At 40.1% G+C, this 24,031-nt stretch overlaps 1 protein-coding gene across 1 annotated transcript in view; it reads left to right on the forward strand.

Annotated features, from left to right (window-relative positions):
• The window catches only part of ANKRD44 (ankyrin repeat domain 44), a 316,658-nt gene that overhangs the window by 224,224 nt on the left and 68,403 nt on the right, over positions 1-24,031 (forward strand). Inside the window, exons 11-16 of the mRNA XM_082657650.1 lie at positions 1,194-1,276; positions 2,413-2,530; positions 4,752-4,820; positions 6,173-6,313; positions 7,942-8,022; positions 11,021-11,132. Coding sequence (XP_082513776.1) covers positions 1,194-1,276; positions 2,413-2,530; positions 4,752-4,820; positions 6,173-6,313; positions 7,942-8,022; positions 11,021-11,132 — 604 coding nt within the window. The remainder of the gene's footprint in view (positions 1-1,193; positions 1,277-2,412; positions 2,531-4,751; positions 4,821-6,172; positions 6,314-7,941; positions 8,023-11,020; positions 11,133-24,031) is intronic.

Below are 24,031 nucleotides of genomic sequence, written 5' to 3' on the forward strand. Positions count from 1 at the left end.
TTAACAAATTAAATCACATGTAGTTTTTCATTCAGGATAGAATCTGGAAACGGGCCACTTTCTGCTAGGGAAGAAACTTAGATGATTCATGCTGCAGGTGTAAATATAAATAGTCTCATACTCCTTGTGTTATGTGGAGGATTTACAAAATCTGAAATATATTATTTGAATAAAATGAGATGTTATGAGAAGGGATCACTAACACGCTTCTAAGTACACAGGAACCTCCTGATGGTGCTGTTTGATTTGAACTACAATTCAACTCACGACTTTGACTTTGGGTCCTTGTTTGGGGAGAGGGGATGGGCAGGAGGAGGAAGATTTAATTCTAAGGGAAGATTTAATTCTAAGGCCCAAAGCACTGCCATCAGAAAGCTGCCTGTCTCTCAGGGCGTTGTTCCAGGGACTGTGTTATTGCAGGGGTCAGTCTAAGAAGTGGATTCTTTCTGTAATGCTGTTAGGGAAAATATGCTAGATGTATGAAATATATGCAAGATAGCTATTAACTATTTTGTGACTGTTATTCTTGTGTGGGTTAACGTGCAAAATAAAAGGCTATTAGGAAAATGAAGTTTCACTTGCCGAAGGTGAATATTTATACATATTAAATATTTGTGTATACATGTATATAAAGAATGAGGAAGAATATGAAGAATGAGTTTTAATTCTCATCCCAAATTTTATTTCCAGTAATACAGCCATTATTAACTCTTAGCAAAGTGCTTGGTACATAATAGGTCAATAATAAATATTTGCTTATCAACTCAAGGAATAGAACAGGTTGCTTTTCAAAGTCAAGGGTTTGTCAGTTTCATGTTTTCTCCACTTAGCATGGTATCTGATGCTTATAAAGTGATGAATGAATAAACAGATGAATGAATGAGTGAATGAATGGGACAAAATTGCTAAGCTGAAAGAAAAAGAAATTAATTTTAAATGCTTAGAGTCACTGTTCATGTGAAATGTTTTCTTAAAAAGATCTATTTCTATTGTTATGGGCTTTTCGTTGTGGTTTAGGTCCGGGATTTTATTATTTTAAGATAGAAATGATTGCCTAATTATTTCAGCCAAGAGTCCCTAAGCAAGGTCTCATGGGTTTAATTTTCATCAGAGAACTTATAGAAAGATCATCCCCCTTCTGCGGATGTCTTGAGATCTGTTACCGTGAGCTGCTCTGTTTTTTTCCTCCTCAGGTGTGGAGTCCATAGCATGTTCCCCTTACATTTAGCTGCCCTCAATGCTCACTCTGACTGCTGCAGAAAGTTATTGTCATCGGGTAAGTAACTCCATTACCGCAGATCAGGCTTAACATGTCCTGCAAATGAGCCGTGTGGCTTCAGGTGTCTGGTCAGCATGAGCGGCTGCCTGTGCTTCATGTCATCCGTGACCCGACGTGGCAGGATGAGTTGTGTCCACAGCTAACTGCATGTGACAGCTCCCAGCGACTCATGGTGTTGAAGCCGTTTGAATGTCAGCATTCCTGCCCCAGAATGAGAGTCTTGTCTGTTTATCAAGTTAAAGCTCGCGTGGTCCAGAGTGAGAGGCAGGCAGGGATGGCCATAGCTTACAGGAAGCTTCTCATAGAAGGAGAAAACATCTTTGAGGATTAGATTGGTGGCATAACATTTCATATTGTTCAACAAAGGGAAAAGGCCGAATCCCCTACGTTTTAATGGTAGAAAATGTCAAATTACCATCCCACTCCCTGAGCTCTGAAAAATTGCTGTGGTTGATACCCCTCCAACTAGGTTTCATTTTAATTTTTTTAATGCGGGTCTATTTGGAACCAAGAAATTCTTTCTGGTTTGGAGCTTTGCTAATCTTTCTTATCACTGCTTCTGCCAACCTCCATGTATTTAGAAGTTCCTGGCTTTCAAAGGTGATAGAGGTCTGCAAGGCAAAGATTGCTTAAGAATTCATTCAACAGATATCCCAGAGGGGTTTTTTTGTTTTTTTGTTTTTCCTTTAAGTTCTTTACTTATGATTGATTCTGCTTTCACTGCTTTTGGCATGTTTAACAATAACCCCTGCATGAAAGCACGTTTCCCAAACCTTAAACCAACTGAAAGCTAATAATACACTTAAGAAAATATCTCTTCTAGCATGCTACGATTACTCCTTTGCCCTCCATGTTTTCTCTATGTGTTCTGTCTGCCTGTCTATTGCCCTACTTATCTCAAACTGGTTTCATAAATTTCTATCCTGGGATTGAAATGTGGGGCTGTAGTTCACCCAGGGCTGAATGTGAAAATAAATTCTTCTTGACTTCACGGTTCTTCCTATAAAATTGCCAAGCTTGAGCAGTTACCGATCGTTTCCATGACAACCTCTTTCTGACTACAGTGGCTTGCGTTCTGGTTTTTCTACTAACTGATTTTTCTGTCTCTGCAATGTTTCTTGTGGTTTAACTAGGACAAAAGTATAGCATAGTATCCTTGTTTAGTAATGAGCACGTGCTGTCTGCAGGCTTTGAAATAGACACCCCAGATAAATTTGGAAGAACGTGCCTTCACGCTGCTGCTGCAGGAGGGTGAGTAGTTAACAATTTTAGTTGTTATCTTATGAACGAATTACTAATTCATCTTACCTGACTTAAGTTGTCTGTGGATCAAAGGCAACTTCTTTAGTAAAACGGGTAAGAACTCTTTCTACCAATACCAAATATCACTGTGTTGAATTTCCAGATTACTCGTGTGTTTGTTTTTCCAAAGAAAAAGTGTTAGCCCATCTCATATAGAAAATATTTTTTCTTTTGTTTTCTCTTCTCTCACTCTTTTTTTTTTTTTCTTATTTTAAATTGTAGGTCTTTAGTCTATAGAATATATACTTACTTGGTACCTCTTCCACCAAAAGAAAATAATTTGAGATTTGTTCCTAAGTTTTTCCTCTTCGTTGCTGGAAGGTGGTTGATGATCAAGGGAATCCAGGATTGAGTTAATTCATGTTCATTTACAGACATTTTGGTCCTTATTTCAAAACTGATTTTTAAGTCCTTATAATGATTAAATGTGAACAAAGGTCAAGAAACCCAAAGGATAGGCAAAACGTGAATTAATCCTTGCCTTTTTTTTTTAAGTTGTAAAGAGAATTTTTCATCAGATACTCTTTTTCATATAAGTGGTTAGATTAAGGCTCTGATCAATATATTGTTGACATATGACCACACATTGGCCAAACATGGTTTCCTTTGGATGTCCTCGTTTGGATAAGGTGTTGGTTCTTAATCAGTTTCCTAGTCTTAAGGAACAGCAGTGCTTCTCCATGTGTCAACTGTATATGACCAAAGGTATTACCTATTTAACAGAGGTGGATTGACTGTGAAGCTTTAGGGCCCTTTATTTGCATGGCTCCCTTCCAAAGTCTTGTATCTAGTTTTTTGGGTTTTTTCCCGGTACTCGGGCCTCTCACTGTTGTGGCCTCTCCCGTTGCGGAGCACAGGCTCCGGACGCGCAGGCTCAGCGGCCATGGCTCACGGGCCCAGCCGCTCTGCGGCATGTGGGATCCTCCCGGACCGGGGCACGAACCCGTGTTCCCTGCATTGGCAGGCGGACTCTCAACCACTGCGCCACCAGGGAAGCCCGTTGTATCTAGTTTTATATTCATAATTTTGTTATTATTTTTTTAAAGTGAACCTCCTTCTCCTCACCCCATTTCCTCAAATTGTATGAACTTCCTGAGCCACGCAACTTGGATCTGTCTCTGTCTTTGATCCTTTGGCTCAAAGAGACAGGTGCTTTACATCAGCTGACATGTTACACCAACACATAATGACCTCATAAAGTTCTTATATTTTATGACTTAAACTAGTCGCTAGTTCTCTGCGAAAGGTGGCTGTAAAAGGTGGAAGTGGGGTGGGGAGAGCCCTCCTCACGCTTATCATTAATGAGATCATTTTTCTTATTTAAACGATAATAAAGTCATAAATCCTAGGCCACTTCTTAGCATCCTAAGTTTAGAACAATGATGGATGAGTGTCTCTTTTTATGCCCCCATTGTAAAAAATATCAGACCTGTACAGAAAAGTGGCAACAAACCATTCTGGATTCATGTCTGAAACCCCTATTAGGATTAGTGTTTAGCTATATGCCCTTCAATAGGAAAATTCACTTCAATGGGTTCTTTTCTCTCTACTAAACATGATTTATTGCTTCTGCAAATGACAAAGAAGCTTTGGAAGATCACTACGCTCCATTACATCATTTTCGGCCTTGGTTCTGCACGTTCATTTACCTAGATTACCAAGACAGGGAAATGCTGCTGTTTTATTTTCCATTAAGGAGAGTCTGGGTCGAAAATGGTTATCATAGTGAATTCATTCTGCTGTGATAAAAGGTAACGCTCATCCATTCTGGCTTATTGTTTAAAGGTGACATGAAATTATTCTAGGTTTAAGGGGTTGTTCCATAAACTCTTGATGGTTTTGAAAGAGAATTTTAGGGTAAATGATGAAAACCATCACTGAAAGGTTTCATCACGTAATAATCATTAAATTCTTTAGTCATGGAATTGAAAATGTTCCATCAAGCTCTCTAACGTATTGATATATTAGCTTTGAAAAAGGAATTGTGGGAACTTTAGATCCTTACGATATGGCATTACTCTAATGTGTTCAGGTTATTTTTGTGTTAGCAGAATTTAAAGCTGGTTCTCTCATTTCATCTGGGCGTGCGCTCTGCAGAAAACAGCTCTTTCTGAAGATAGCCCAGCAGTTGACCGCCACCATCTTAATGATGTTTTCCCTGTCTTTCTAGTAATGTGGAATGTATAAAACTCTTGCAGAGCAGCGGAGCAGATTTCCATAAAAAGGACAAGTGTGGGAGGTATGTAAACAGGGAACTCTGCTTCAAGTGCCTAAATAAAAGGAGTGGGGAGCAGTCCATCTGGAAATCGTGTTACGTTGAAATGGTAAACAGCGAAGCTAGCTGGGGAGATTCCATTCTCAGAAGGAAACCCCTTCTACACCAACAAAGCAGGCACAAGGCACGAGGAAAGAATCTCCTCTCCCTGCTTCTGTTTAGAAGTGCGAGTTGTTTCTCTGATGCTTCCAATATATATATATAACTGTATCCATGTGGAGGATTACATATTTTATATGTGCATATATATTTGTATCTGTAAAATATGTGATTTCCCACATGGATATAGTTTAGAAAATTCTGTCTGTAGCAGAGTAGAACACTTCAGCCCTTCCAACCCAGAATTTGGTCACAAGATCTGGAGCACTTTATTGTATTTATTGAACATTTCATTTTGGGATAAATCTTTAGACACATTTAAAACATGAATCATAACTAATGAGAACCTGCTGTATAGCACAGGGAACTCTACTCAATGCTCTGTGGTGACCTAAATGGGAAGGTACCAAAAAAGAGGGATGTATATATGATTCTCTTCGCTGTACAGCAGAAACTAACACAACATTGTAAAGCAACTATACCCCAATTTAAATAAATAAATAAATAAAACATGAAACACACACAGGCCACCTATAGCCCCTTTGGCTATTGGGATGGGTCATAGAACTTTTCTTACCTTATTTGTCCTTTGCATGCATAGCTAAATCACGCCATAATACTAGCTGGTACAGGGAAGAAAACAGCACGAGGAAAGGTGGAGGAAGTGAGGACATGATCAAGAAAACCTCAGGTCATTCAGTTTGGAAACAGCATTAGACACATTTAGGGGAGAGAGAGAGACTTTATAAAGATAGACCAGGGCTAGCTTGGGAAAGTCTTCAATTCCAAACTAAAAAATCAAGGCATTGTTCACTGGGGTGGACTGAAGGTTTTAGTACAGGTTTGTTATATGTAGGTATTGGACCTTAGAAAATCCAGTTCTTCATTGATGCCCACTAAAAGTTACGTGGAAGTTGCATTAGGGCAGAGGAGGCCAAAAGGGGTGGTATTGCAAGAGTCCAGAGGAGCAGTAATGTAGACCTGAACCAGGATAGGCACTAGGAATGGAGAGAAAGGAGAGATCTACAGGTGGGTGGCCTTGTCTGAAGCCACCATCTTTGTAGCCTTCGTTGTAACATAAAGTCAGAGAAAGTCATGTGTCTTGGCCTCCACACTGAGAGCCAACACCCCTAGGAATACTGCTGTCTGTGCTGGTGTAGTGATGGGCGTCTGTTTTGCAGACTGAATGAAGTCATAGACTGCTGTTTGTTTTTCAGGACCCCTCTGCACTATGCAGCTGCAAATTGTCATTTCCACTGTATTGAGACATTAGTGACCACAGGGGCCAGCGTTAATGAAACCGATGACTGGGGCCGCACCGCTTTGCACTATGCTGCTGCATCAGACATGGATAGAAAGTAAAAACAGCCTTACTTCTGTTTCCTCTCAGGGTGGGGGAGGTGGGGGGAGGTTGCTAAGTTTTCTTCCTACCGCCTCACAGAGAGTGTGAATGAAGAATCCCTCTCACCCAGACCTGAAGGAGTTAGAATTGCTTCATCCCTAGCCCCGGGTTTCCCATTCTGCTCTCTTTACGTTTGATTAATATGTGTCACTGCACAATTACTTCTCCTCTCTGTTCTTTGGGTTGAATGCCAAGTGGAGCTGTCAAGCCCAGGTTTTCAATTCATTCAAAACCTGTCAAAATTTGTTTTGTCATATACTGCGGTTTTCATCATCACCACTTACACGCTTCATTTGCTGTAAGACTTACATTTGCTAATAAATACGTCATGTGTCAAAAATATCCATCTATGCATAATCCTGATAGTCTTCAAATGCAGCATCAGTATTTTAAAATAGGCACTGTTGTTCCAACCTGGGCATGAATACTCTTTCAGGAGCCGGAATACAGAAAGTTGGGTACCCTGATCATATGTGGATTCTAGGTGGCTAGGAATGGAAAGCAGAATCAAGTGAACCAGTTCAGGGGGAAAAGGTGGAAGAGGTACCCACAGTTTATGAGCCTGTTCTCAAAGACTTGAGGACCAGGCCTTCCTTCATAGGAATACTTTTCGGTGATCCTGTTTGGAGAACTACTGAGTTATTTGCTGCCCTATGCTATGGAGTTGCTTCTGGGTCAGTACTAGCTCCTTTTCTTGTAGAGCAGTGGCGTTCAAATGCATTAGACAATGACCCACACTAAGCAATACATTTTACATCATGACCCAATACACACACTCACATATATATGTTTTATACATATGTATGGAAAATGGAAACAAAGATTTCATAAAACCATATTTACTTTTGCTGTGTGGGATGCATTTTGATATACTTTTATTTCATTAAAAAAACCCTACTGACTTCAACCCGCTAAATTGATTTCACAATTCAGTAATGGATTATGATCCGTATTTCCACAGTTTGGAAAACGCAGCTTATTTTCCTTCATATAGTACCGGCAAGACTGTTGTAGCCTCAGGATCCCAGGGCCGCATGTTATTAATTCGACAAACATTTATTGAGCATCTACTATATGCCAAGCTCTATGCTGTTCGCTTGGAATAGAATGGGAGACAAGTATACTTCATCTGTTAAGAGCTGGCAGAGGAATCCTAGATAGTGAAGAATTGCTCTGGCACATAAGGGGTGCTTAGGAATCCATTTATTCCTGGATAAATGAGATGCTCAACTGCCAAGGAGGCAGCAAGGAATGTTGTAGAAGCCAGGGACGTTTAAGCTAGTCACTTCCTCTTTCCGTGGGGAGTTTAGAATACTCATGGAAGGGTGGGCAGCATAACTGCTGTCTTAATCACTGATACCTCGGTGGAAGTTTTAGGAAAGTCATGTTCTCAGTCGGATTCCTTGGGAGAGAACAGACTTACTGGATGGCCTTGGGGAGAACCACGTATATCCTCCATGAAAAATCAGTAGCACTTGCTTCTTTTGAGTCGGGGGAGAAATTGTTAAGATATAAACTGCACCAAAATCATCAGCAACTTTGCCACTAATTGTAATTTTTTTTTCTTTCCCTTATGCTGAGAAGTAAGACTATCTTAGGAAACGCCCATGAAAATTCCGAAGAACTTGAAAGAGACAGAGAGCTGAAAGAAAAGGAAGCTGCATTGTAAGTTTCTTCTCAGCTTAAGAACAAGGTGTAGTTACTGATGCTTTGTCTGCTGCTCTGGGTTGCGCATGGGCCAGCCTTACTATTTCGGGGTCTCACTTGGGCTCTTGCAGAAGTGATGTGGGCTTGCCTTTGTTGAAGAAGAAACTATTCTTTTAATATATCCTTCAAATATGCTGTTTTCACACAAGGAACTCTTTCTAAAATTGAAACCTTTGCCGTGACCATCACTGTGCTTGGTCAGCAGTTTTTAGGACTAGGTACGTTAAATACAGTTTCTCACTCTGCCATGTAGTATGCCTCAGGGGACATATTAAGCCTCCTCTGAGGGCCTCAGGCTCCCGTTTTGTGACCTGAGGATAACAATTTAGCAGATTCTATGAATAAATGTTTTGAGATTTTGGTGTGAAATGCACCAGTCGTACTCTCCCCTTCTCCCCAGAAAACACCCATCAACTTACAAACAGCTCCTTGCTTCCTGCAGACAGCTGCTCTGTCACCCCTCATCCCACCTGCCCTGCTCTGGTATCTGACAGAGATTCAGCTATTACTGTGATGGAGTGATTGCCAGCACCCAGGGCTGTGGATAACGTGGGAACCCCTAATGCTTCCTCCTCTGAGAGCCCTTCGTGCACTGGAAGTGGCAGTGAGAAGGTTGTGCTCTGCCCAGTGCAGTGCCCAGTAGGTAGCTGGTGATCAGTAACTGTTTGTTGAATGAATGAACACTTGAATAACTGGTGCCCACAGTTTGTGTCCTGCCCCTGTGAGGCTCAGTGGATGTAGTGCTCTAAGAGTCTGCACACACACAGTCCTTAACTTGCTTATTCTCTTCTCCTGCTGTCAGAGGGACCCGTTTCTCTCTGACTTGAATGCTCATATCCACTCTGGGGTCTTCCCACTGCCCACTGGGCTCTCCTCCCATGTCCAGACCACTGGGGAAAGGTGTGGTTAGCAAGTGAGGCCCCAGTGCAAGTTGTGGGGACATAACTTTGACTGTTCCTGGGGTGAGCACAGGAAACACCGCTGTGAGTAAATCAGAATAACAAAGGTTTTGCCTAATAGTCCAAAATTAAAATAATGGTATTCAAATACTGTAGAATTTTAAGCCACCTCAGCAGACACTCCCTTCTCCAGTGAAATGCAAGCTTGTCCTGGGCCAGAGCAGCCCTCTCTACATCTGATGGAGAGGGAAGGAGCAGGAGAGGCAGGGGAAGGCAGGGACCAGCCTGCTGGAGATCTGTTTCATGCAATGAAATGCTACTCCCCTTGTCCAAATACACCCCTGACCTAATGCGCCTCTCTTGATTTTGCAGCTTAGGTGCCAAAATTACTAGTCAGGGCCCTGGGTGGTAAAGAAGACAAGCATTCCCAGTTAAGACTGGATTTCATTTTCCCTTAGGAACAATGTGGAGAATATTCACGTTCTGTAGTATTGTTGTTATTTCTAATAGTACTGTTGACAGTTATAGTTCAGCTGTATTCTGCATTAAATAGCTCTTTGGGAGTAATCCCAGTATTTTCCAAATTACATATTAAATTTATCAACTGATTTTTAGAGTATAATCCTTTCAGAAGCTGGGAATTGTGTGTTCACTAGAATGCTATTCCTACTGAGTGATTTTATTTCAGGAGCCAAATTCAGTTTAAAATGAGTCACACCTAGGATTCAGTCCATGGACATTTAATTACAAAAATAAAAAAAGACTTCCTTTTAAGGTATAAATCACCAAAGACAGCCTGATACATCAGCACTCCAATAATAGTTTGATTTATTACAGAGAATTTTATGGATGAATCATGTGATATGTAGGTATTTGGTTTAAAAAATTCCTCTTTCATCAGATTTTCTAGAAATTAAAATGTCTGTTTTCATCTCTCTCTATGTGTGTGCTTTATTTACTCCTTTTGCCTTAGGTAAGTGTAATTTTAAGGTTTTTGAGTAAACTATAGAAATTGTCCATTGAGGTCTTATTTAATATACAAGCTTATATTTAGGACCTTACAGTTTTGATTTGAGTATGAAATTGAATCACCCTGGCCTTGTAGAGGACATGTTTGTCCCACTGTCACAGAAATAAAACCGAAATCGTGGAACGTTGCTCCCTGTCTAGGTCTTCCCTCTTTGACCAGCAGGATGGTCCCATTTGCAACACGCCCTGAACAGAACACATTACGTCCCCGAGTACCTGTGTCTTGGAGTCTGGGGCTCTTCAGCGGAGGTGGCGCCACTCCCCTTCCTCTTACCTATTGCAAAGATGGTGTTTTTTTCAGAAAAAATTAGAACTGTGTCAGAAAAGGCTTTTATTACTTTAAATATTATTTAAAATTTTATTATTATAAAGTTTAATATTATTTTATTTATTTTTCCAACCTTTTGATCTCAGAGTCTCCAGTAGCAAGGTTTAAAAATAAACACCCCTCTCTTGAGGTTTATCCCATTGCAATATCTTGACCACTTCTTTATTATGCTGAGAACTTGTCTTTTGGATGTGGAGCTCTAAAACTTATTATTCAGTAATCTTGATGACAGGCGGGTTCTGTACCTTAAGATGAGAAGGGAAAAAAAAACTTAATTACCCTCTAGTTCCTAAAGCTTTTCCTGAATTCTAGAATGGCTATTTTAAGCTGAAGGAGGGGACTTCCCTGGTGGTCCAGTGGTTAAGACTCTGCGTTTCCACTGCAGGGGGTGCAGGTTCAGTCCCTGGTCAGGGAACTAAGATCCCACATGCTGTGTGGCTTGGCCAAAAAAATTTAAGTTGAAATAAAGATAGCTGCAGAAAACACACAAAAAACATCCAGTACATAAACCCTCATTGCTGTAGGATTTTTAAAGAAACACTTCAACTCACAAAGTGCTTTGTGGAACACTTATAATAAGAGAACATTTACATTAATTATCCCTTTTGGTCCAGAGATGTTTTCAGAGAATATTTACATTAATTATCCCTTTTGGTCCAGAGATGTTTTCTGAAATAACATCTCATCTTTATACTTACAGATGTCTAGAGTTTCTGCTTCAACATGATGCAAATGCATCTATCCGGGACAAGGAAGGCTACAATAGCATACATTATGCTGCTGCCTATGGCCACAGACAATGTCTGGAATTGGTGAGCTGTTTTGTCTTGATTTGTTCTCTCTCACACAAACACACATACACCCAAACCTGAAAATGCTGGTCTTAATCTCTCAACAAATGTGCCCTCACTGCCTAATTCAGTCCCCACGGGAACTCACCTGGAAAGATATTCTGTGGTAAGCTATTAAATTGTTTCCCTTTACAATATGTAGGTCTTTTTGTTCCATTTCTGCCCATTCTAATCTCAGAGCTGACTAACAATTGATTCTTTTCCGCATTAACTTGGACTAGGAATTTTAGACCCTGTTGTGGACACAGTTTGTATTTTGAAGATAATTTGGATGTATCAAATAAGCTTAGTATATATTTCCAGAGTCCCACTTAGCGCCCCAATATCCAGTAACAGTATCAGATGACTTACAGAACCATTAGGCATATGGGTTTGTTATAGTCCCACATTTGTGGTTTAGGAAAAGAAATCGGCAAGGGTATAACAGCAGAATTTACTGGAATTTCTAAACCACCCCAAATTTCAAACCCATTAGTGATCAAGAAACACTTGATTTGGAGTCTGAAACTCCTTTCTTGGTGTAGGTTACCAGATGCAAACTCAAATGTCTACAGGCACAGGAATATAAAAAACAAGCGAAGTGAGCCCAGGTGTGGATAATAGGGAGTGGTGGGGACGGTGGCAAATAGGACATGTTCTGTCTGAGGGGAGAAACAGCTAGTCAGCTGCAGCTGATGGAGACCAGATGGTACTGCAGAGCCAGGTTTGCTAGAATTCCACTGTTTCAAGAGAAGCTACAAATCTAGACTTTTTGTGTGGAATTTCCTGCTTTGAAAACACTGGGTGGGTTAGAAAGAAAAATTGTGGGTTTGTGGCTGAATCCTGACTGCAGGCCATCATTTGCTGTCTTCTGAGCACCACCCTTGATTCAGCTTCACCAGGATACATGGGGTATCCCAAACTCACCATCTCTGGTCCAATGATAGGTGCCACCTTCCTTACTGGACTCCAACTGTTTTCCTTGTTCTTTTAAAGGAGAAGCCCTACTTTTCAGAGTATTTGAAGGTGTGTTTGGTGAAACACTTGCCCTTCATCAACTGCATAGTTTATTGAGAAAGGCATGAGGCAGAGAGCCCGCAAGCGATGGTGTGAGCGCCTACATAGAAATGACCTGATGCCCCAGTGAGGCCCTTTACCTTTGGCCTTGCTGCTGGTTTTTCAAATGGTTCCACTTAGGGTCTTTCTTACTGTATTTGTTTTAACTATGAATGTGGGAAAATGTTCATAAAGATCACCCAGTTTGGAAATAAAAAGGTGATTATTCTGGTATTGATTTTTGTGACATTTATTGGTGAATTGTAAGTACCTTCATCATTTCTGCGGACTTCCAAGTCTGCATTTCCTGAGGTTCTTGTGGATGATAAAGATTTCTTTGCTTGACCTTGGGGGTGGCATTTTTTCTCTCTCCCATTTTAATTCCATCATGGTTCGTCTTCCAGTTACTGTGGCTGCATAACAAATTACCCTCAAAGTTAGTGGCTTAAAACAACACTAATCACTTATTTGTTTCTGGTCAGGAATTCAGGTGTGGTTTAGCTGAGCAGTTCTAGTTAATACCCTATGAGATTACAGTGTCGGGGCTGGCATAATCTCAAAGGCTTCTTCTCTCATTTGTCAATCACGTGGGTAGGAAGAATCGAATTGCTGACGTTCCTTGGGCCTTTCTCTCCGTCTCTATGTGGTTCCTTTTTGCGGTTTTCTCTAGCATGGTGTTTTCAGAATAGCTGGATATCTTACCTGGTGGCTCGGGTTGCTAAAGGTATCTGCCCTGGGAGAGAGTGTGAGTGAGAGTGAGCAAGTAAAAGAAAGAGACCATATTACTTTCAACGATTTAGCCTTGAAGTTCACATTTCTGCGGCATCTGTTCATTGCCACAGTCACAAAATCCAGAGGGGTGAAGTAGATGCCGCCTTCCAAGCGCAGGAGTATCAAAGAATTTGTGGACATATTTTTAAACCACCCAGTTCCATAGGAAGATGTAGGAAGCCAGTGACGTCAGAGCCTTCTATAAACTGAATTTAAAGTAGAATCACAAGTGGCCAAGGGGCAATCTCTTATCTTACAGATGAACAAACCAAACCACAGGGGCATTTACTAGGTTGTCCAAAGTCATAGCTCTGGTCAGTAGAGGAAGTGGTACCATGAATCAGGATCCCTGATTTAAAAAAATATATATATATTTTTACCACATCATGCTGCCTTCCATTGCTGGTCAAAGCTCTACCACCATCCAAAGCTTTTCAACATAGGGCAAAATCTTGGTAGGACTTGGTTAAGATATAAGTCAGTAATCACTTCTTCCTTCTAACACCAGCAATGGAAGTTGATCTAGACCTATCAGCAAATAGGATTTGTGTTTAGATCCCATAAAGAAAGGTGTGTGTGTGTGTGTGTGTGTGTGTGTGTGTGTGTGAATCAGTGGCAGAGTGAAGGTTTACTACTGTAACTACCCGTATGAGCCTGCATTCCAAAGTTTACTTAAGACACAGCTGTCTTTAATTGGTTTTCTCTATGAAAACCATATGTCATCGTTGGACATATGAACTTTTATTTCAAGGATTATTATAGTCTTGATAACTTGTGCTGTTTTAAAGTACTTTGATGAGTTATCTTTAATCCCATGGTATAATAACTCTGATAATGATTTACCCATAACACCTTTTTTTCTATGTAAATGATATATGGCACATTATTTTCCTTTTTCAGGAAAGCCCTTTCAGGGCCATTATTTCTGTTATCCAATGAAAAGGTTTTCTGTCTACAGAACGTTTCACAAGTGCTATATGATAATGAAATTATCCCCTCGATTAGGTCAACACTGTGATTTACAAAGCAATAATGATTCTTGGAAATTATGTACATACTTGACATACAGCACTGTATAATTCTAAGGTGTACAGCATAGTGACTTGACTTACATATATTGTGAAATGAGTACCATAATAAATTTAGTTAACATCAATCATTTCATATAGATAAGAGAGAAGGAAGGAAGGAAGGAAGGAAGGAAGTAGAGAGAGAGAGAAAGGAAGAAAAAGATTTTTTCCTTGTGATGATAATAAGGACTGCTTTTGAACAATAAGGGCTTTTTGAAGGGCATCGTTTCTAACTTTAACTTTCTCTCTCGACTAGGACCTCAGTGCACTCATGCTCCTTAAAACTCCCATTTCTTTGAGGACTAGGTGTTAGGAAAGCAAGCCACTTAACCAATATGCACTAGGAGGTACGTACCTAAGACTCACTACCGCCATGCCAATCTTCTCCCTTATCTCATGACACAAACACCTCAGTCCTCCTAGGGGGTTATCTGTTTTACAAGTTGGTCCTGACTCTGTGTTAGATGCTAGAATTATGACAATGAAATACATGATTCTGGTAGCTCTGAATGGCTTACTTGAGCCTCTGAGCAAGAATTATTCAGGGAGACCTTTTTTTTTTTTTTTTTTTGGCCACACTGCACGGCATGCAGGATCTTTGTTCCCCGACCAGGACCAGGGATCAAACCTGTGCCCCCTGCAGTGAAAGCACAGAGTCCTAACCATTGGACCACCAGGAGAGTCCAGGGAGACCTTTCTTTAAGTCACATTTCCTAGCCTATGTCTCTGGCCTGTGGAAGGTGTGGAGAAAGTAAATGAGTATTTATGGCCCCTGGGCCTCCCGTAGCAGACCGGGGCCTTTGTGCTTTGGAGTAGGAGTAGGATTAAAAAAGATGGGTGGCATCAGAGACAGCTGATTTGTGAGGTTGGTAAAATTTGTCTTTTGCCTCTTTTCCCAGAGAGCAATTACTGTGATTATGCATATCATTAATTTTGATGCATATTTTATTTGACTCTTAGTGTGTGTTTACTTGGCATTCGTGGTTTACGGCTCCTGTCTGTGATCATAAGCTTAGAATTTGTAAACCATCCTTTGTGTTCAGTCCATTTTGCTATAATCAAAAGGGAACAGAAATTATTTAAGTTGTTTTCATTCTATTTCCCTTATATAAAGTACTATTGAATTCATTCAATGAGCAAAAAACTTCTAGAAAGTAGGGTGAACCCCTTAGCCTTGATAGAACAGGTTCAGAATTCTGCCACGTCTGGCTACTTAGGCCAGTGTTTTCAGCTGGGCTTGATCAAAGATGTACGTACCATGTGTGCAAGCAAAAATCTGCCCACAAGTGTATGCTGAGAGCTGTCATCAGTCATATTCAATTGGGATCAAAATATCAAAGTGGAACAGAGGAGACTTGGCTAATAAAGCATCTTGTGTCTGAATAAGACTTATGTTTGAGTGGAGGAAGGGAGTTGGCAAAGGAGAGCTCTGTGCCTCCCTTTTCCTTTATCTGGAATGCATTCTTACCGACTCTGGAGAGGAAAATCAGAGTCGTGCCCCTACTTGGAATTTGTGAGTTTATATGGGCACACTGTTTTTCTCTTACAACATTAAAAATTTGTCTGTGAAAGAAATATCTTTGTGGCTTTGTTACCGAAATGGAAAAATGTATGTGCCAGTATAATTACATAAATTATCTACGGAAATTTAGAGAGATTGTTTGAAAACTCTAGGCCTCTGATTAAATTCAGTCCAAGATTCTACCGTGCCAAATCGCTTGGAATTTGGCTGCTTCTTTGGGACCTTCTCTCCCTTTCACTGTTATGAGATAATTTGAACTTCAACTGGGAGAGTTTATGGGGGTGACAAACGCCCCTGTGTGTATATTCTAGGAATTTCTGGGATTCTCTGAAGACAGTTGTGTCTTGGGCAACTGAACACTGAAATTATGCTGCTTTTTAAATGTGTCTTGTATTTATCATAGGGCTTTAGGAAACCGTTACCACCTGGCTTTGTATAAGATGTACTCACGTTGGCAGTGTCTAATTAAGATTCTCAAGACTGAGAAAGTAGAATATAGAAGAGGGGTTTAAAAAAAACAGAAAAGGAGAGCTACTTAGCAGTCAGCTGAGGACACGATGAAAACCCAGTGAACTTGAACCCCAGCCCCAAACAAGTCTCTGATGGCTTTTCTCTGTCCCCAGAGGTTCTGCTAAGAGATGGAACTGGGGGTGAACATGACCTCCCAGTAGGACTTCCAATGGGCAGTGGAAACTTCAACAATGCTAGTCTTGTTTTTTCTTCTAGTTAATTCAGTTGAAGAGAAACATAAAATCTTATAGAGAACTCTCATTAAGGGAGGGAGCAGAGGTGTGGGCACAGATACTTTGATGCTGTTGGCAGCCTCCTCACTGCTGTGAGTAAAAATATAAGCCCACAAGTTTTGAATCAGAATTTGGATGTGAGTCTATGTTCAGAACACTGGAGTAGACAATATTTTATGACAAAATGTTCCACTTATCTCTTTGTAATAGAGCAAAAAAGAAATTTTTTTGGCTTTACCATGAATGAATTTGGCAATTGATGAAAGAACCATTCAATAGGTTGTATTAAAATAAACAATTTCAGTTTCACCTTCAGTTGAGTGCTCAGGACAGTGGAGCCATTGCCCCCACGTTTCAAAGTCAGGTACTAGTTCTCAACCCATGGCCCCCTTGCCCATTTAAGAGATCAGAGAGCAGATTTCTTTGGAGATAGTTCTGCTTCACGTCCCATCACCACTCCCCTGCCCTTATAGCGCGGGAGAAATCCTCATCCCAAGCCCAGTGAGAGAAGCTTCAAGGAGATCGCTTGGATATCTGATATGAATTCCACACACTTTAGGGGGCTGAGTGGACTGGCATGTGATGAATCTAAAGACTGAATGGCTCTGATTAGAGCTTGCTTGCTGGGAAGTTAAATAAAAAAGAGGGCTGTGGTTGAGAAATACTCTACCCCCACCAATGATAGGTCAAGAGTGTATGTTTCCCAATGTCCAAGTGTGAGCCAAGGGCCAGAGCTGCCCTGGAGTTCTCCTGGCTGCGACTCAAGAGGGCTGCCTGGAAGTATGGGGAGGTGTAGGATGCCTGGGGTTGGGGAGAGGGGAATGTGAGCTACCAGCAGAGAGGGGCAGTCACCCGGGGAAGTTGGGAAGTTGTTGGAGAACCTAAATAAGCATCCGAGAGACAGTTTTAAACATCTGACCCAGTCAGAGGATCACTGCCGGAAGGGTGCCAGTCAGTAAGACCATTGTCCCTGTACCCTTGGTGTCCTCCTTTTCCCTCTTCTCTTTAGTCCTGAGGGAGGCAGAGGCAGCCAAGAGGGGAAAGGAGGAGGAGAAGCCATAGTCTGGGAAAGAGAGAAGTCAGCCTTGTCTCCTTCCCCACTGGGGGAGGCGGAGAGGAGCTTCGGTGCTAAAAGGCATTCAGGATTTGAATGTAATAACAGACATTAACAGACATTGTAATTACTGACATGAAGTTATGTAATAGCAGACAATAACAGACATTGTAATTACTGACATGAAGTTATGTTTGTGACTAAAGTGCCTGGAGAACTTTTTGTTATTTGTTGGAGATTTTATCTGAGGTGGCAGGAAAAGAAGTAGTCTCATAAAGATTATACCAGGTATCGGAAAGGGAGAATAAAGTTATTGTTTGATTACACCCCATGACTCACTGGTTCAGTACAGAGTCACACATTTAGAGTCATTATTTTAGGAAAGATTAACACTCAGCTCTAAAGAAAAAAACAAACTTACCCTTTAAATACATGCGAATTTAAATATCAACTTTATAAGACATAGGTTCTAGTAATGCCAAGCACTTATCAGGTACCAAATTGTTGAAAAAATGAATCACACTTGTGAATGATAAAGCCTGACTTAGTGATAAAACTTAAATGCTAGTTTATAAGTATTATGGTGACTATCCTGTTAGGAAGGTATTTCATAGAATCCACAGGTGAGAGAGAAAATGAAAATGTACTGTTCTGTAGCTTGGCCTTTTCTGTAGATTTGATTACTTCCCAACACCAACTCCAAATTTTATTGCAACCTCTCCTTTATTTATTTTGTTTCAAGATCTAAAAAGCTGTACTGATGCATCAAATTGGTATGAAGACATCTACAAAATTAAAATTACACGCACATACACATGTATACACACTTCCTGTAATTCCTTATAAATAGCTAGTCAGCACTAAGGGCTTCAAAGAAGAGGAATCATTGCTCCTGATATGGGAGCTTTAAGGACTCAATGATGTAGCAGAAAGGAAGATGTCTTAGAGAATATAACTTAAACGTTAGCCTAAAAGAAGTTTATCTGGCCTTCCTTCCTTCCTTCCCTCCTTCCTTCCTTCCTCCTTCCCCTCCATCCCTCCCTCCTTCTCTCCCTTCCTTTCTTCTTTTCCTCCTACGCAATTACAGACCCATTAGGCAGGCCTGAGGAGGGTAGGAAGGCAGTCCAGCTGAGGCCCAAGGAAAAGGATATCAGGAAAGCAGCCCAATAAAGATTGGAACTTATTCAGGGAGAGTGTCCTAAATGTATATACACTAAACAACAGACTGTAGTATATATGAAGCAAAAACTGATAGAACTGAGAAGATGGAGAAATCCACAATTAGAGTTGGAGACTTTAGCACCTCTCTTTTAACAATTGATAGAACAACTAGATAGAAAATCATCAAGCGTATAGAAAAACTCAACAATACAGTCAGCCAAGATGACCTAATCACCATTTATAGACTGTTCCACCCAGCAACAGAATGCATATTTTTTTCAAGTGCCCGTGATATCCTGAACCATAAACCAAACCTCAACAAAACTGAAAGAATTGGAATCATATAGAGTGTGTTCTCCCACCACAATGAAGTAAAACTAGAAATCGATAACAGAAAGATACCAGGAAAATCTCCAGTACTTGGAAATTAAACAACAGACTTCTAAATAATCCACGGGTCAAAGAGGACATCTCAAGGGAAATCCCCCAAACTACACTGAACTGAATGAAAATACAACAAATCAAAATTTGGGGACACATATTAGTGCTGAAAAAAATTGTAACACTAAATGCTTACATTAGAATAGAGGGAAAGTCTCAATTCAGTAAGTTTCTACCTCAAGAATCTAGAAGAAAGCAGAGCAAAATAAACTCAAGATAAGCAGAAAAAGGAAATAATAGAGATAGGAGCATAAATAAATAAAACAGAAAACAATGGAGAAAATCAATGAAACAATGACCTGGTTTTTTGAAAAATCAACAAATGAAGTAGGGTATATTACTACAGACCTTGCAGACATCAAAAAGATAATAAAGGAATATTGTGAATAACTCTACGCAAAGAAATTTGACAACTTAGGTGAAATGGACCAATTTATAAAACAACACAAACTACTACAATTTACCAATATGAAGTACTGATCGTTTGAATAGTGTATAATTATTTTAAAAGTTGAATTTTAAAACTTTCCCCAAAGAAATCTCTAGGTCTAGATGGTATCACTGGAGAATTCTACCACATATTTAAGGAGGAATTATCACCATTTCTACCCAATCTCTTCTGAAACATAGAAGAGGAGGGAACACTTTTTAATTCATATGTGAAGCTAATACCCTGATACTAAAAGCAAACAATGGTAGTACAAAAAAAGAAGTGTATGTGTATATATATATATATATATATATATATATATATATATGCAAAAAAATCCTTAAATATTAACAAATAGAATTCAGTAAGAATTATATACCATAACTGAGTGGGATTTATTACCAGGAAAGCCTATTTTGATATTTGAAAATCAATGTAATTCATCATATTAACAGGATAAAGAAGAAAAATCACATGACTGTGTCAAATGCTGTAGAAAAAATGTTTGACAAAATTCAACAGCCATTAACAATTTTCAAACTCTCAGAAAAAAAGGAAAGGAGGGGAACTTCAACTTGGTAAAGAGCATTTAACAACTTAATAAAGAACAGCTAACATTGTACTTAATGGTAAAAGACTAAATGTTTTCACCTGAAATCAGGAAGAAGGCAAGGATTTCTGCTTTCACTGCTCCTACTTGACATTGTGCTGGAAGTTCTAGCCAGGGCAATAGGGCAAGAAAAAGCAGTGAAAGGCATAAAGATCAGAAAGGAAAAAAAAAAAACAACTTTACCTCTTTGCAGCTGACGACTGTCTACATAGAAAATCCCAAGGAATCAAGAAAAAACAACTAGAAATTATAAATGATTTCAGCAAGGTCACAAGATGCAAGACAAACACACCAAAATCAATTGCATTTCAGTATACTAGAAATGAACATGTGGACATCAAATTAAAAACACAATATTATTTACAACTGCCCCTGCAAAAATGAAATATGGGATTATATGCTGAAAACTACAAAATGCTGATGAAAGAAATAAAAAAAGATATAAAATAATGGAGAGACCATGTTCATGGATTGGAAGACTCAGCATAATAAAGATGTCAGTTCTCCCCCAGTTAATCTGTAGGCTTAATGAAATTCCTATCAAAATAACAGCAAGGTTTTTTATAATAGAGGTAATATTTTTCTAAACTTTATATGGAATGGCAAAGGAACTAGAATAGCTAAAACAATTTTGAGAAAGAAAAAGTGGGAGAAATCAGTTTACCCAATTTCAAGACTTATAGCTACAGTAATCAAGATTGTCAGGTATTGGCAGTCTTAAGATACATAGATCAGTGGAACAGAATAGACAACCCAGTCATAGCCACACACAAATATGCCCAACTAATTTTGACAAAGGTGCAAAAGGCATCCAATAGAGGAAATGTAGAGTTTGCAACAAATGGTGCTGGAGCAGTTGGACAGCATAGGCAAACGACAATGAACCTTAATCTAAGTCTCACACCTTATATAAAAGTGAACTCAAAATGGATCACAGACGTAGAGGTAAAACATAAAACATAGGAAAAAATCTCCAGGATCTAAGACTAAGAGTCTTAATACCAACTAAAAGTCTTAATAGGCAAAGAGTTCTTAATACCAATTTTTTTAAAAATTGATAAATTGGACTCCATCAAAATTAAAAACTTTTGCTCTGTGAAAGACCCTGTTAAGAGAATGAAGAAGCAAGCTGAAGGCTGAAAGAAAATATTTGCAAACCACATGTCTGAGAAAGGACTAGTATCTAGAATATACAAAGAATTCTCAAAAGTCAACAGATAAACAAACCCATTAGAAAGTGAGCAAAAGGCACTAACACACATTTCACTGAAGAAGATAAACAAGTGTCAGATAAGCACCTGAAAAGATATTCAACATCATTAGCCATTAGAAAAATGGCTCCACTGCACAGCACAGCCCACTCGGTTGCACATTCAAGTTCCCCTGGAAGAAACTTCCAAATCTGTATCTCTAACCTCAATCCTCTCCAAGGTCCAGGCTCATCTGTCAAATGGCCTTATAGATACCCCCATCCAGAGGTCCTTCTGGAACCTGAGTGGGTCCTGAACTTTATGGCACCAAATTTCATGGAATTTTGACCAAAAATACAAGGTCAACAGACCCTCGGTCCTTGAAAGAATCAATCCCTCACGCAAAACAAAGCCCTAATTCTCTTTCAAAGCCTTTTCTCATGGGGGACAAGTTTAACAACCATGCCTATTTTTAATAAAGTCATAATAATGGACATTTATTGTAAGCATATTGGGCTAGACCCTGTGCCTACATCATCTCATTTAATTCTCACAACAGCACTGTGAAATAACTCCTGTTTTTAATCCATGTTTCACACGTGAGTATCCTAAAGTACAAAGAAATGGAGTAACTTGCCCTGGGCCTTACAGTTGGTGTGATATAGAAGCAGGACTCAAATCCATGTTTATCTAACTCTAAATTCCAGGCTTTTAACCATATGCTCTACTGTCTGGAGGACTGGCAAACTCCAGACTTTAAAAGACAAAGCTGTCTCGGAGGATCTGAATTCACATCAACCAAGAGAGTGATGTCCAAACAAGGTATCACTGAGATGAGCAGTGTTGCAGCTTTGTCAAAGGGAAGCGGGAGGACCTCAGACAGTACCAATATCGGTTATGTCTGTGTCATCCATTTCTCTGGAAAGCCTTGGGCAAGGCAGTCTGCATTTTCCTTTTGTGTCAGGAGAACAGAACTACCTTATAGCATTCCCTATCCTGTGATGGGTAGAAGCACCCTAGCTACAATTCCGAAGTACGTGCCATTATTGGAAATCTGCAGTGCTGACCCCTGGACCTCACGTATTTTCATAAAAGCACTCTTCCTTGGGCCCAGCCTTCCTCCTGAAATCTCTGTTCAGTATGTTTGTAACAGCTGCTGTCAGCTTGGCCTCACTCTTCTTATGATAGCAGCTGCCAGGGATGACCCTTTCCAGCTGGGGGTGGAGTGGGTGGGAGTGAGGGGGAGGGACTTCCCAGCAAGATTGTTTCTCCAAAGACACTTTATTCTTGGCAGCCGCCAACGACTCCTGGCTTGTGAGGTCTAGACCGGGTCCCTCTGATAATCACTTCCCTTCTTGACCCTCATTCAGTAACAGAAAATGTAGAGGCCCGAGCATTTTTAAATCAGACTAAGTGCTCACATACACACCTGTGCCTCCAGGTCATGGGGTGATGATGCTCACAAAGAACAAAGAGCCCTTCTGAGATTCCAAAGAAGGGTAGAGGCCCAGCCATCTGTAACAGCTGAAAGGAATATTTAGAAAAAGCGAACCACTCAGCAATAACTAAGATTTATTTTCTCTTATGAGCAGATCCCTATAACCTAAGTGATAACATCACTGGATTTAAATTCTGTGGGCCATTCTGTACTTGGAAAAGTAGTTTTGTTAATGGTAAACAATAACATTCACTTGATCACTGGGAAGCCATTTAGTATAGAGTGACAACTTCATAGCATTTTTTCCCCCCAATTCAAGGATTAAGCCAGCTGCTGCAGGTCAGGTAGTCCTGTAGTATGCATTTAGTGAAAAAAGTCCACGTATTACTGAACCTGTGCAGTTCCAACTCATGTTGTTCAAGGGTCAACTGTATTGTTGGTCTGTTAGGATTTTGTATTTTTGTTATTTTATCATTATCCAAAATAAAATGTGATCTTCCAGAAGAGTACAGGTGCTATGCTGTGAGAGTTCAGGGGAGGGCACATCCCATTCTGGGTTCAGTGGTTAATGAGAGATTACCCGACACTCGTCAACGCAGTGCATTTGCTGTGTTTGTCTCTCTAGATTTCTCGTCTCATCACTGCCACCCCCCCCCCATTTGTGTGAATGTGGGATAGTAGCACCAAACCTGAAATGAGTTGAATGATGGAGAATGTGGGTAGATGTTTGGACTTGGTTAGACCAATTGACCAACATGTCATTTTCAGGATATCAGAAGTTTTCATGATGGTTTCTTTCCTTTTGATGATATTTGCATCATCCACTAAATAGAAAAGTTGTAACTGACATTGTACATTGGAGTAAAAGGAAAATGGATACTGTATCTCAAATTGTGCTCCTGAATCCCATTACCATCTGGGATCAGTCATTCATAAAAGATTAAACGTGAGGCAGGCACACATCTGAATATATGTGTGTTAGTCTCTCCCATCTGTTTTAATTTTGCTTAAAATAATAACAGCTTTCTTTACCCACTTAATTGAATCTGCGTTGATTCTTTTTTTTTTTTTGGCAATTCTGTGTCAAGCAAGTCTACAGGCTCCATTTTTCCAACAGCATTTGCTCACTTCATGTGTGTGTCACATTTTTGGTAATTCTTGTAATATTTCAAATGTTTTCATTATTATTTTATTTGTTATGGTGATCTGTGACAAGTGATCTTTTTTTTTTTTTTTTGCGGTACGTGGGCCTCTCACTGCTGTGGCCTCTCCCATTGCGGAGCACAGGCTCCGGATGCGCAGGCTCAGCGGCCATGGCTCACGGGCCCAGCCGCTCCACGGCATGTGGGATCTTCCCGGACCAGGGCACGAACCCGTGTCCCCTGCATTGGCAGG

The sequence above is a fragment of the Grampus griseus genome (genome assembly GCF_964374135.1).
Source record: "Grampus griseus genome assembly, chromosome: 7".
Classification (NCBI taxonomy): Eukaryota; Metazoa; Chordata; class Mammalia; order Artiodactyla; family Delphinidae; genus Grampus; species Grampus griseus.